The 14,910-nt window shown below is 43.2% G+C and overlaps 1 protein-coding gene across 10 annotated transcripts in view; it reads right to left on the bottom strand.

Moving 5' to 3' along the window:
- The window catches only part of adgrl2b.1 (adhesion G protein-coupled receptor L2b, tandem duplicate 1), a 158,904-nt gene that overhangs the window by 77,759 nt on the left and 66,235 nt on the right, over window positions 1–14,910 (bottom strand). For all 10 annotated transcript variants that reach the window (XM_019879094.1, XM_019879095.1, XM_019879096.1 and 7 more), the window contains exon 3: window positions 4,257–4,470. In XM_019879094.1, the coding sequence (XP_019734653.1) occupies window positions 4,257–4,470 (214 nt within the window). The remainder of the gene's footprint in view (window positions 1–4,256; window positions 4,471–14,910) is intronic.

Here is a 14,910-nt window from a genome sequence, read left to right as displayed (position 1 = left end):
ACACACACACACACGCGCACGCACACACACACACACACACACACACACACAGGCAGGCATTATTTGGGTTTGTGGATCGTTTTAGTGCCAGGCCATAGTAAAAAGGATGAGGACAAAAGTAATGGAATGCATCTCTTCATCGATTTATTATTCAATATGTTCAACAATTTAATGCTTTTCTGTTCACAATGCACAAAAGACAAAGTCAAAACCCTTTGACTTTGAATTAAGAAGTGTTTCTGGATACTTTTGTCTGTCTAGTCCTCCAGTGGTGAAGTTCGTTCCTGAGCCCCGCTTGCATTTGTTTACGTTGCCGCGCTGTCACCATAGCGATATTGGCTGGCAAAGGATTTACAATGGAGAGCAGTGAAAAAAAAATTAATGTTTCCCAATTCAACATCTCACTTTGATGAAAAGGACATAATGAGACACATGCGCAAGCTTGACAGGTCGGACATTACGAGGGCCCTGAATGGAATGACCGAATTAACTCGAATGGGTTACTCATTGTTCTTTTGCTCCCCGAAAAAAAAAAAAACACATCGTAGTCCAGCAGTATTTAGCGCTTTAGCTACCTTCGTCATACGTTTACATTGTCACTGATCTCATTCAAACGAATCGGAGTATAGCCTAGAGCAGTGCGTTGATGCAGGGTATCATCCCACAAAAAGGTTTTTCTGAACCTCCAGGATCCTGCACCGTACCCTGTCTAACTGGAGACTGGATTATTTTTTTCCTCTTTGGTTCCATTTGAACCCTTTCATGGACCCTGTAACCTGAGAACAGGGTAAGCTGTCCACCGCAGTAACCGCTGTCCCTGAAAGGGTTAAATACATCTATGTTGTTTTGTATTAGGCGCATTCTATCTTAGCGCTAAGCTAGTTCGTCTCTCGGGTCAGGCATAAGAACTGCAAACTCCCTTTCGTTTGTTTTTTGGGTCGGCATGGCTCAGTGGTAGAGTGGTCATTTCCCAAACCAGGTTCAATCATTGGCCATTGCGACTTTGTTGAAGTGTCCTTGAGCGAGATACTGCCCCCGCCCCCCAGCCCCACTTGCTTCTGATGCTGCGTCATCATTCCGTAAATGAGGAAACATTGTAAAGGTCTTTGAGTACCAAAGGCAGAAAAGCACTATATAAGTGACCACCCATGTTTGCTAGCTTATTACAGTCAAACCTCGGTTTTCGTCCATAATCCGTTCCAGAAGGCTGTTTGAAAACCGAAATTGTTCAAAAAATGAAACCACGCTCTTTTTAAAATAAAAATGTTTACTGAACGCGTCTGCTCACAATGGAAAGCAACACAAGGACGCGTCACTTCCTCGTGTAAGGAAGGCGAGAGGAGTCAAATGGTGCATTCAAGTGCGCTCAGTTCGTTCGAGAACCGAAATTTGTTCGTCATCCGAGGCATAAAAAACTCGAAATTTTTGGTTGAAAACCGAATTGGTTGAGAACCGAGACGTTCGAAAACCGAGGTTTGACTGTACTATTTTTCTTAGTCGATGGCTTTGTTCATATGCTTGTGTTGCTAATGCCCCACATAAATCACCACAATGTTTTTAGTTTTTATGAAAAATGGAAAAAAAAGAAAAGAAAAAAAAACCTTGTCTGCTTCCACAACAGCTCAGAGGAAGACTGAGTAAAGTCGAGCAAAGCTTTTTGGGGCTGTCATTGCATCAGCCGTAATTACAGTCGCTCCCTCTGATCCCGATGATCTCAATCGTCGCAATGAACGCGGATGGTTGCTTCTTGCCGTCGCTCACAGGCTCCCGAGGGAGACTTCGTCAGGGAGATCGTTTTGAAGCGCAGCCGAGAGTTTAACTCTTCGACAGACGAGGTGTGTGGCATGACCGGCCGCGGCCGACCCGAGGTAGGGGGGGTGCGCAGACGCCGTCAGATGCAGGGACTCGGGATGTAAATTTAGAAGGACAGGGTGAAAACGGCGGGGCTCGGTTCTATTCCCAGGCGATGGCGCAGCATCATAAATAAAGGTGGGAGATAGCGAGAGGCGAGCTGAAGAGGACAGTGCTCAGTGCGTGCAAACTGAACTTTGCCGGTTACTATTTATGAATAGTTCATCCACTGGCCTTTAAAAATATACACACCTCTTGGGGGGCGAGCGCAGTGAAGTGTTGCCGCCACGGCCGCCGCTTGACAGCGAGGCAGCCTCCTGTGAGAGGCTAAGCGGGATGAAAGGCCCCGTGATGAGCAATGCCTGCTACCTGAGGCACAGCCACTTCAATGCGGTACAAGTGTTTGAACAAAGCAAGCCCGCCGCCCCAGATGGTTGAATTAGGAGGCTTTTGGGTGAGTCACAGTCTGTGGGAGTTGCACTAATTTTAATAACTCAAACGGCGGCGGCGGCGGCATGCTGCAAAGGGACGTCAATTCCTGCCTGTCTAGAATTCATCCCGTCAGTTTTGGTGGGGAAATAATTTGAATGTAATTTTCATAAACCGCTAATTTGGTAGTTGATAACCATAATGTGTCCAACTGGATATCGAAAGCTGGAACCACACTAAGGGGTTCAAGTGACCGATTCCGATTGAATGCCCATCGCCGACTGTCTATTTCCGTGCACATTTCAAGTGACGCATAACTAATATTGCAGCGTTTGCACTGACGAATGGACGTTGACGCATGAACCAACAACAACCTGAAATTAAACAATACAATGTTCCCCACCACCTTGCACATTTTTAAGAGCTCACTTTTATTAATACTGACAGTTTACAAAGTGAAATCTGTATTTAGAGTGCCACATGGTTCAGCAACGAGCTCGACAGAGATGCAATGTGATGAAGTGCAAGAACAAGAGGAAACCCCTTTTTTTCGAATATGGTATCACATTTTGCACTTTTAATCTTCAATGTTCCCTCGGAGCATCGAGAGCACATGCCTTTGAGAATTTTTGTATGCGCTGTTTGTAGGTGTTGCTGCTATGTGTGTGTTCAAAAAAATTACATAACGCAGATGTCAATTTTTGTTACGCCGTCACATTTATGTTAGCATTAAGCTAGCATAATTTAGCTTTGGGTGAACGTTTTGGTGTTTAAATCTATAATATTGGAGTTTTACAGTCAACTTCAACGTCACATTTATGTTAGCATTAAGCTAGCAGAATTTAGCTTTGGTTAAACGTTTTGGTGTTTAAATCTTCAATGTTGGAGTTTTACAGTCAACTTCAACTGGGAGTGATAAACTGCTAGAACAAAGCAGGCCTCCTCTTCGGTGAACTCTGCGAGCAAGAGAGTGAGAACAGATGCTCAGTAAGAGTCAAAAAAGTGTGTTATAATAAGTTGAATGTCTTTTTTTTTTTTTTTAACGTGTGGTCTCGCTTTATCGCAGATTTCACCGATTGTGGGCAGGTCTGGAAGCTTTCACTGTAATACAAAAAAAAAAAGTTTCTGAAAATTAATTGGCCTGGCCGGTCGGTGTAAACTAACACATGACTCTACTGGCAGCGGTCTACAATTATTTTGTTTATTTAATGATGGATGTGCTTCTGATGTCATACATTTAGACGAAATGTAATAGTCTAAGCTGTTGTTGTAGTTTAGATTTACAATGTGTTTTTTGTAACATGTTTATTTGTGTTGTTCGGCCAGATGCGACTGAGTTTACTTCACCAATCAGTGTAATTTGATGACATCAAGCTCACCTTGATGGGGCGCGTCCAATCTGCTTTTGTCTACGCTGCATTCGTATTATGTTACGTATCAGATTTTCAGCCACATTTGGAAGAGGCCTGATTCTCATCTCAAGGTCTCAAATACCATGGGTTTTTTTTTTGGTTCTTTTTAGGCCACCATGACACATCAGAATTCTGCCACTTAAGGAACATTCTCATATCCTTTCATCCAAATGAACATTTGTGGGGCTCAGAATCCCCATTGTTGGAGTTCCGAGAGGTCAAGTGTGCCTTTGCCAACCTTGCTTTATGCACTGGGAACAGGAAAGAACTTTTTGAGGTTTTGTGTTAAAGGCTAAAACTTCGGATCTTTTGTTCCGGCCTTCATATGGCTTTTTTGCAGGATCTCTGTGTGAAAGAATTTCAATGTCAATTATTCTTAAAAAAACATGGCATGGACAAGACAGACACCTTAAAAATCCAAAATATCCTGTTATGATCCAACTCATTGATGGAAGAAAGAAATGTGTTGTGTTATGTGGATTAAAAACGTCCGCTATATAGAGGGAGGAAAAAAAAGAAACAATTGCATGTGTTTCATGTCACACTTCGCCCACACACACGCACCTTTGTGATATAATCTTGTAGGCGTCAGGGAGGTAGCAGTTGACGTTCTCCATCTGGAACGGGTCAGCGTCGCAGATCTTGTCGTCGGTCCGCCCGTAGTTGGCAGTCTCGATCATGATGACATCACTGCCGGGGCAGCGTAGGTCGATGGCGTAGCCCTCGCACGAGAGCTCACGCCGGACGAGGCCGAAGGGCAGGGCGGCGCGGCTGAACCCTGAGAGGAAACATAAAAACAAACATTTTTTTACAACCTTGGCTTCCGCGCAAACCTCAACCCATGTGGTTAGAAAGAGAGATTAAATAAATAGGCGGCAGGCATCCAGTGCTTACCCGCGACAATTAGGTCATTGGAGGCAATGCCGGCAAATAGAAACAACACTTTATTTGTTGGCAGAAACAGAATCGAAGTCGCTGGAGGCAAACGGTAACTTCATAAAATGTGGACTAAATAGAAGTGAATCAAGACGGCAACCCTTCAGAGAGCTAAACTGGGACTTCAAGCGTGAGGGTTTGTTTTGTTTTTGTTTGCAAGATGAGAAAAGACCAGAACAGAATAAAATCATCATTTTGTTTGTTTGTTTGTTTTTTAAACAGAGTTGTTAGATGAACGTGGAGTCCACACATCGAAAACATCCATATGTGCAAAAGCAAAGAATGTGAGTGTGGCCAAATAAGTGCACTAAGCGAGGGAGAAAATGAGGTTTTTCATTGCAAAAATGACCCTCCTTCCAGGACATTAGAGTGAAATAGGCTATTACAAAGTATTCTCTTGTCTGAATAATAAAACGGCATTTCACAAAGAGAGACTGGTCTATGGAGGGAGAGAAGAAAAGATGTGAGGAAAAAAAAAGGGAATAGCAAATCCCATCTGGGGTTGAAGTGATCCAAAGTTTTTAAAAAAAATGCAGTTGTCTGCAACTCTAAGAAGAAAAAAAACAATTAGGTAGAGTCTAAGTAGAACATGTAAATGTGTTCCATTTACGGAGTGCAAGCAGAGAGAGCTGCATGAACTGTCAATAATCGCCGCTGTTTGCTGCAATTGTGGGCCCCCGAGGGGGCAGCCGGCGTCGGTATTTTCTCGCTCCTAATTAGCCCTTCCTTCAGTCTGCTACCTTTTGCACAGCCCCATTGGCCAACCCGAGCTTTGTCACGCAGCAACACTTACCACCCCGGGTTCATTTTGCCCCTCACTCTAATTACCCTCACGCTTTTGACAGCGGCAGCCCAACGCAATTAGCGTTGCTTGAAACGCTCAAAGTTTCCAAGTTACTCCCAACTTGAAATTCCTCTCGAAAAGGCCAGACGTAATTCGGTCTGTCTCCGTCACAAAAACATACGTCTGCGAAAAATACATGGTGGAAAATATACTGTAAAAGCCGGAGAGACGACAAAGTGGACTGCGTAAGATCGTAATGGAAGGAAGCCAACATTTCTTGAAAATAACATGAAGGCGAGTAGATTCTACTTCGGTCCGCTGCTCATCACCTCATTAGGGAACGTCTCGCTTCGCAGCGTTAACTGCTGGATCCATTTGTTGACTCTTTGGCTAACCAAGACAGCAGCACCTACAGAGTCACGCAAACAGTTTCTTTCTTGAATGTGCAGCTACATGTGCACTGTGTTAAAGATTCATCCATTATCTGAACCGCTTCATCCTCACGAGGGTCACAGAGTGTTGAAGATGATCTTACATTATGCGGAGATGGTGTGTTTAACTGCCAGCCATTCAATGCTAACTTCCCCATCTTGCCAGCTGTTTGAGAGCATTTTGAGTCATTTGTCAAGACTCACAGAATACTGTGTTCTGGGAGAGTAAAAGCAGTCAAAAATACCAAAAGAAAGAGGAGGCATTCTGTTTGTCATCATTTCCATTTCGGAAGCAGCAGAATAATATGGGTTATATTTTAATGCTGGTTTCTGACTAAAAAGTGCGAAAATAGTGAAGTGAGAAAATAGTGAAGATACCAGTCAAAAACTGTGTGTGTGTGTGTGTGTGTGTGTGTGTGTGTGTGTGTGTGTGTGCGTGCGTGCGTGCGTGCGTGCGTGTGTGTGTGTGTACACTGTCCCCGCATGGCAGCATGGTGGACAACTGGTTAGCTCGTCTGCCTCACAATGCAGATGTAATAAGTTTGAATCCGGCCCCGACCTTCCTGTGTGGAGTTTGCCCTTTCCTACGTGAGTTTTCTCCAGGCACTCCGGTTTTCTTCCATATTCCAAAAACATACATGGCAGGTTAATTGAACGCTCTAAATCAGTCGTTCTTAACCTGGGTTCGACCAAACCCTCGGGGTTCGGTGAATCAGTCTTAGGGGTTCGACGGAGCCTCTGCCATGGAGGTTAAGACACACCTGACTCAACATGACAATTAGTTATGGCACGCCCACTTGGCCATGATTGTCTGGTTCATTTTGTGCACAATTAAAAAAACGTACACTTTATACTGATACTAATTGCGTTTACTTATTTCTGTTTTTAATAAATGTGTTTTTTATGTCTTGGATTTGTAAAAAATATATTTGTATTTTTCACTAATGAAGGGTTCGGCAAATGTGCATTTGAACTGGGTGGGTTCGGTACCGCTAACAGGGTTAAGAATGCCCGCGACTCTCATGAGGATAAGCGGTTAAGATAATGGATGGATGGCTGTCCAAGTGTGAGGTGTCTACAGTCAACTTGTTTAACTTCCAACATGTGGTCATTTGTGTCCCTCATCATTGATATAATGGGCCAAGATTCATCCCCGAGTGTATCTTGTACTCAAAAGTTGTCCTGATCATAAATCCTAAGCGATGAATCGTCACCATCTATCGGGATCTGCTAGTCATTGCAGTGGTTTGCAAACCTGAATTTAGGAGACAAAATGTGCAAGACCGACCTTCCTCCACACCTACCGGCTGAAAAACAAACTTGACAAATAAGTGGCAGTAAATGGCTGGAATCCAGTTGACCAAAATAAAAATCCAGGCCAGTGAACGAGATGAATAAGAAACGCAACTGCAGGTATAAAACATCATTTGGGACACTCAGAAGTCAAGGTACCACTGCAGTTGGCCGAAGCCATTTGAACTTAAAATCAGCAGCACCCGCTCACCACTTCTTGTCACAATGTTGCAAATGAGTTCCTTGGGTGCGAGTAAAGATGATGACTTTTCTTTAAAGTGTTCGTGGAGACGGTTTTGATAATGACTTTGCTTTTTGCCATTTGACTACATTTTTCCACAATAGACCATTCATTTTGCTTTAAACACCAATTTCAGGTGAAATTGTAATAGACCACTCACCAAAGACGAGCAACAAATCATCACTCCCGAGCACTGGGCCAATGGCTCCTTCTTTAAAAATAACATGATGTGTGTCGATGCGAGTGGATTCTTGCTTAGCTCCGCTGTTTATCACCTCATTAGGAGACGTCGGTAGAGCCGAACAGTACGTGGGGCGCTACGGGGTCAGTCCATCTATCCCAATAACAACCACAATTACCCGCAGCGTCCGCAGAACCCGTGCGGGATGGCGGCTGATAAAACACAGAGTGGAGTCAGCGGCTTAACCGCCAAAACTAATGATCACCACGCCTGCCATTCCTCACGGAGGGACTGACGGGTTTATCACAACAGCCAAGGAAGGAATGCATTTCACTGGGTACTAAAATTCGAAAGGGGATGTGTGGCACGAGGGAACCGACGTCATTTGCTTTACTGACCTCTTTTCTTGGGGCTGACCATTCCCGATTCGACACATCCATCAAAGCAACTAAGGCAAGTTGGCAACAATGTCTTCAACGGAGCCCCGGCTATTGATTAGCTCAGCGGCCCCTTTCCCTCCTCACCCACGTGGATCATTCTGGTCAGAAGCTAATGACGCATCAATTACGGGGGAGGGTACTCGCCATCTAAAGGACAAATTGATCCTCCCTCATCTCTGTTTCATTAACGACTTTCTTGTTGACCTGCACTTGAACGAGTAGTGACTGATTTGGCATCACAATATACTGCTCAAGTTTTTAACTGATCTCATTTTTTAATTTTCAAGGTGCAATTATTAGCCAAAAACTGTACAAGATTTTATTTCGACATGCAAATCCTTGCCTGGTAAGCTCTTATTTAGCACATTTCTTCAAAGAGGGGAATTACGGATTATGACCGAAAATCGGTTCTCGACCAAACTGAGCGCACTTGAATGCGCCACTTGATTCCTCCCGCTTTCCTTACACGAGGAAGTGACGCTTCCTCGTGTAGCATTCTATTGTGAGCAGACATCTTCAATAAAGATTTTTTTTTTTTAAAAGAGCGTTGTTTCGGTTTTCGAACAAATCGGTTTTCGAACAGCCTTCTGGAACGGATTATGGTCGAAAACCGAGGTATGACTGTACTTTACTCGAAACTCCAGGATCCCTCACCGTATAGTGGCCAACGGCAGAACCCAGGATGTTCTTTTGGACCAATTTTAATTCCATCCGCATGCATCGTTCCAGCTGCTAGCTAAAAAGCTGAACTGTTTTTTTTTTGTTTTTTTTTACTTCGCGTAGCCTTGCTCAGATGGCGTGAGAGACCAACAGCGAGTAAAAAAAGGCGGTGGTATACTGCCTGGCTGGGCTTTATCGACTGACAGTTTAACACACAGGTGTCAAACTCAAGGCCCGGGGGCCAGATCTGGCCCGCCACATCATTTTATGTGGCCCGCCAAAGCAGCTCCAATATGTCAACCTCCATGATCTGTTCTAAAATGTCTACCAAAATTTTTAATTCTCATATGTAATAAATAAGAGATATATTCGAAGCATTTTCTTGTGACCAAACCCCTCATGATAGTAACGTAAACAATAGTTAAATCAACAGTTATTCTTGACTTCTTTAGACGGTTTCAGTCATAACGGCCCTCCAAGTGAAACGGTAACTAAAATGTAGCCCGCGCCAAAAATGAGTTTGACACAACTGGCTTAACATTTTAACTTAATGCCCATTTGAACGTAGTGTGCTTTCACACACGACGTGCACTTCCCACATACATACTGGAGCAACCTTCACAAGTTCTGTGGTTCCCTGGAAGCTAAAGCAAAGGATGAAATGACACAAGGCTACGCACGGTTAGCGTTGGTTAACTCTGATCAATTCTGACTTGGATTCAAAAATTCTGATTCGGTGTTTGTTTTTTCAACCAATTCGCTCCTCTCTCCAAGTCACCAAATATTTGTGCACAGTCTGAGTCTCCATCCACCTGTTGCCATTCAGTCACAGAATAATACTTATAGCCTTAATTATGTGCCTTAACTTAGTAGCCAGTACTGTCCTAATTCGTGTCCTGGGTGCGTCCATTTGAACAAATATACACGCTCCATTTCCTAACTGTAATTATCTCGGTTCAGAGAAGCTATTGTTCTACCGTGGACGCTCAATAGTTAACTACCAAGCCTATTTGTTACCCAAAACAGCAGCACAGAAACAGTCAGTGAGGTGAATTCAATAGTCCACAACACACACACACACACACACACACACACATACACACACACACACACACACAGACACACACACACACACGAAATTAAATTTCATGAAATTTTGGAGCACAGACATCCAGAGCGATAAATGTTTTGGCGCAAATGTTGAGGAAAAACATATGTACTCCTTTTGGCTTTCCTCTGAAAATAGGACTTGGAAAGGAATTTTACATCTCTGCAGTCATTCCAGTTGTGGAAGTAATAGTTAAGTGAAGTTCTCACAGGTTCCCGGTTGTCTGTGTTCCAGTTCACCGAGACTTTAAAAAAGGCGGTGCGTGCAAAATTCCTGCATCGCAGTGACGTATGAACATCTTTTCATCTGGCGTTTTGTTTGAGACCTCAACTATGGAGATCCTGGATGACGGCAGCTGACAAAAGGTCACAAGCTGTGACGCTATCAAGATGACCGCGAGGGGAAAACATCCATAGCATAATCCCTTTACGAAGAGGTGGAAAATTGAAAATAAAGTGGTCGGTGAATCCGTATCTGTAGGCCAGATTAGCATGAATTTACACAATCAGTGAGGGAATCGAATATCACTTTATACAGAACATTTTGTTAATCTCCACGACAACCACTTTGCCTTGCCTATAATTGGCCGTGATCCCAATACGCGGCCCTGTTGACATGAAGCCTTATCAGGCATTCTGGTCAGTGAGTGACTGTGCGCAAAGTAGCTTTTCAGATTCCTCCCTCTGACCTGCCTGCTAAGCCTTCCATTGAGCTCGACAGAGAGCCAAGCCAGGCCCGAGAACGCTCCTCAATATGTTTAATTCAGGGATTTCTCCCCTCCTTACTTCTTCAGACGACAGACAATAATTCCCATCTGAAAATCCCTCCTCCTAATACATATTTTGTTTTCCATCAACACCTTCGAAATTGGAAATGGCTCGGCAGCTCAGATGAGCGCAACAGAAACATCCCGCAAGCATTGTGGGGCGTTTCCAACCCCCGAAGGTGAAATGAGAAGAAAATGAATGTCGAAATATTGCCATTCGGCCAATGTGGACTGGAACGCGCAGCCATCTCGAAGTTCATCTCGGGTGGAGTCACGGGTGGAGTCACGGCTGACCTTTTAAGCCTAACCGCCTAAGGATATACAAGAAAGAGTGGAATGTTTAAAAAAAGAAAAGTGGGACAGTTTCTGGAAGTTGGACAGAGCGCCAAGCAGTGACACAGACCGATTGCAGAGGCATTGCTTGACGCTTGTCATCCCGCATTAAGCTGCCTTTGATTGGCCTTTGTGGTCTTGGAAACGGCAAACAGCTGCATGCAAATGGGCCCCGCTATACCCCCCACCCACCCGGCGTCTGGCCCCCCTTTGTTCCTTTGACAGAGATACTCTCTTTTGCCGAGATAAAGGAGGGTGTAGCCTTTAGTCAAATAAGTGCGCCCCTGCCGCGGCCACAGCGGGGGCACTTGAAGATTGTTTGTCTTTTTATGTTGTTTGATTCACAATAATACTGGGAGCCCAAGAGGAGATCTGAGAGTCAAGCTTGGCCTCCAACCGCTCGGGAATGCCTCCATAATCCCATATCCGGAGCGGTCAGGGAAAACATTTTTTTTCCCCTTTTGCAATGGAGATTTCCAATGGGAATTTGTAAAGTAGGACAAACATGATTGAATTCTTAATTGTAGGGTAACAACATAGCAACAACTCAAATGTGTGGCAATACCTCGAAACGTGAACACAATCCATTTCCGTGACATCGGATACAATTTCATTGTCAAACCAAGAAAAAAAAACAGAGAAGCATTCATGTACGATGTCAAAACATCTTTTGTTTCCAAGTCGCAGGCCATATGGCGGCTATCCAGTCGACGGCTAACAGGAGAAGCTAACGCATCAACTTGTTTTTTGGGGGCCGCTACACGAAGGGTGAAAACATAGATGCAAAATCACCCAAGGGTGTGACGGGATGCCCAAAAATGATTTGATACACACCTTGCTTTTAAATTCTGGTTTGGTTAACGTTGGGTACATTGAGAGAACAAAATGCAAACCAACGGCTTGTTTTATGTGAACAGCAACACATTCAATGACATTTAAAATGAAACATCAACATCTTGAATCTTTTCTTTTTCGGAAAGAGCAGGGGTTTTCTTAGTTTTCGAACTTTTTTGTCAAATCTTACTAGCCATGACGTCTGCTTGCTCGAAATTTAGCTGCACTGTTTGTGTATAGACTAGTTACAATTTGTATGCTTCATCAGATTCTGCTTGGAAAACCTTTAATCGCCCCATCATATTATGGCATCATCAGTTGTTGTTTTTTAAATTATTTTGGCTTTAAATGCTATGTTGTTGTGAAGCACATTGAGTTACCTTGTGTACGAAATGCGCTAAATAATTAAAGCTTCCTTGCCTTGCGTTGCTCAACTTTGCGCCGATTGCAGTGGAAGTCTCACACTTCACAGTCCACGGAGGCTGTATTTCCAGACAAGCCGTATTTTTGTGAGGAATCCACCGCCATTACCATGCGTGACCGGTTGCCACATGTGAATGACGCCCGGTGGCAAGGTGTGAGATGAGCGAGGAGATTTGAGGCAAAAACAACACCTACTTTTTCACAAAACAACAACGCAGCATCTCCCATTTCATTTTAAGCATTGAAATGTGGCCAAACACTCAGAGTAGTGGCAGACATTTTGCTCGCGTTTCCAGTGACACTTAAATCCGTCCGCTCCGGGCCTGTCTTGTTGGAAATTGTTTCGAAAGACGGTGTCAGACAAGACCACAATCGCCGCAGCCGCGCCCGCCCTTTCCCAGACGACTGCTATCAGGCACTCTAGATTGCGATAGCAGGATTTCAAAATAGAAAGCTACTATTTACAGATCCATCCAGTCCATTTGATGCGGTGCCGTCTTCTGTGATGTTTACATGGTTACCTAATTCAAGTGCTGTTGAGAAAACTGCGGATCGTTGAAAGGGAACACATTTGTCATTTTGAAGCCCAAACTCTCAACTCTGATTCACATGGTGTATTATTCCTTCTTTTGTATTCATTTCCGATTCATCATTCTCGAGATTTTCAATTGGCAATTGAAAGTCGCGAAACTAAATAGTGACTGATTATTCCACAAAGATCAAAAAAGTCAATGTTTTCATCATCAATTCTAAGCTGAGATCAAAGTTACAAAATGCACAAAACAGGCCAAAGGAGCGAGATGGATTAAGATATTCAATTGGCTGTACCCGGGTTGTTGGGTCGTAAGCATTAGTAAAGCGTTGTTAGCCGTCATAATCCGCCTGGACCAGGGGTGTCAAACTCATTTCACATTGTGGGCCACATACGGCCGCGGTAGATGTCAAGTGGGCCGGACAATTAAAATTATACCCTACTCTGCTGTAAATAACCAAAATAATATGTTTTTCCTTTGTTTTGGTCTAAAGAAGCACAAGAACATGAGGAAAATGTTGACATTTAATGAACATATCTTTTACAAAACATTTCATGAAGCACCTTAAATTGTGCAATTTACTTTTATCATTCACATATATGCATTGCAATTGATTCCACTGATTGTATAAAGGCACAAAATTTTAACAAGTAATTGGTAATGAAAAATATAGTAATGAACTTTAAGATTAAATGAGATTTATAAAGAAATGGATTTTTAAACCATTTACACATGTGCATATAAAATCTATATTTAATCCCTGCCAAACTAAGGAGAGTGCTATTAAATGTGTAAAGAAGAAATTATTCACTTCCTTGATAGCATCTGCTGGGTTGGGTCTGTTTCAGTGACAGACTGAGATTGCTGTTGTCTTCTTCTCTGATCAAAACAATGTTGTCTTCTAAAACAGTGTGTCCCCGAACGGATACTCCATGAATTGCACCTTATAAAAAATATTAATTCCGTGTTTTTTATGCATTTTTTTCACTTTTAAATTATCCTGCGGGCCTGATCGAGCCTCCTTGTAAAAATATTAATTCCGTGTTTTTTATGCATTTTTTCACTTTTAAATTATCCTGCGGGCCTGATCGAGCCTCCTTGGGGCCGGTTCCGGCCCGCGTGCCGTATGTTTGACATCCCTGGTCTGGACCATAACCGCCTCTGTCAAATGATGTATCAGCTATATTATATCAAGATTAAACTTGTTTGAAGTGCTCATCCACTTCATGCGTGGAAGATATGCATTCACGGGTGTTTGTGTGGTAGTCACGACTCTTCATAACATTTCAAAAACACCGTTCATCTTCGTTCTTGTTTCAACCGTGCAAGAATACGCAATGAATTGTGTGTCTGTATCGGTTGGTAGAGGTGGCCCAGGGAGTTGGTAGAGTAGGGTGCAAATGAGACAAGCGAGAAGAAAACATAGACAAACTGCAGCCAAGAACATCTTCCGTGTTGGATGGAATGCATGAAGCCGCTTCCAATAACGCTTCATACGCATTAGGCCTTGACATCATATGGCTAATGCATCATTTGATGGATTGTGGGCACGGTCTGGACTGATTGTAGCTAATGTAGAAATGCAAATGCTCACTTCCAAGTTCTGGGACACGTAAACAGGACCAATTAATGAGTCCTATCGCCATTTTATCTATTTTATATTTTTGATCTCAGCCCAATTAAAAAAAAAAAAGCTGTCATTTAAAACTACTTTTGTTAGATATCTACTACTACCCCCGCGACCCTAGTGAGGATAAGCAGATCGGGAAATGAATGAGTGAATGTATGAATACATTACTACTCATAGGAATAATAATAATCCAACAATTTTGTCCATTTTTCATTCTTTGATTTGACTGCCAATTGAAATGGAAAGGAGGAAGTTAACAGATTCCTCAGGTGGGATCATTTGAAGGATGAACATGTGCTGATGACATTTTTTTTTCGGCACATTTCACATCAACTGTTCACTTGATGATGGCTCATGAGATGAAGACTTTTTTTTTTTTTTACCTGACAGCAGCAAATGCAATCGCGATAAGATGTCTGCTTAGCTGCAAGAAGGGTTTCAGGGACTGGGGGTTGGGGGAGGGGGGCGTGTTTTGTGTTTGGACGCGCTCGCGGTTGTTGAGGCAGAAAATAAGCATTAAAGCGGTCGAGGCAGCTGCATGAGTTGAGCCTCGTTGCTTCGGTGACTAGTGAGAAAATCCAACGGAAAGTCCGGTCTGATAATGACGCCGGCAAAAAAAAAAAAA

This window comes from Hippocampus comes, unplaced genomic scaffold, assembly GCF_001891065.2.
Source record: "Hippocampus comes isolate QL1 unplaced genomic scaffold, H_comes_QL1_v1.1 scaffold85, whole genome shotgun sequence".
In the NCBI taxonomy this organism is placed as follows: Eukaryota; Metazoa; Chordata; class Actinopteri; order Syngnathiformes; family Syngnathidae; genus Hippocampus; species Hippocampus comes.
This window is presented reverse-complemented; position numbering and strand designations above follow the sequence as displayed.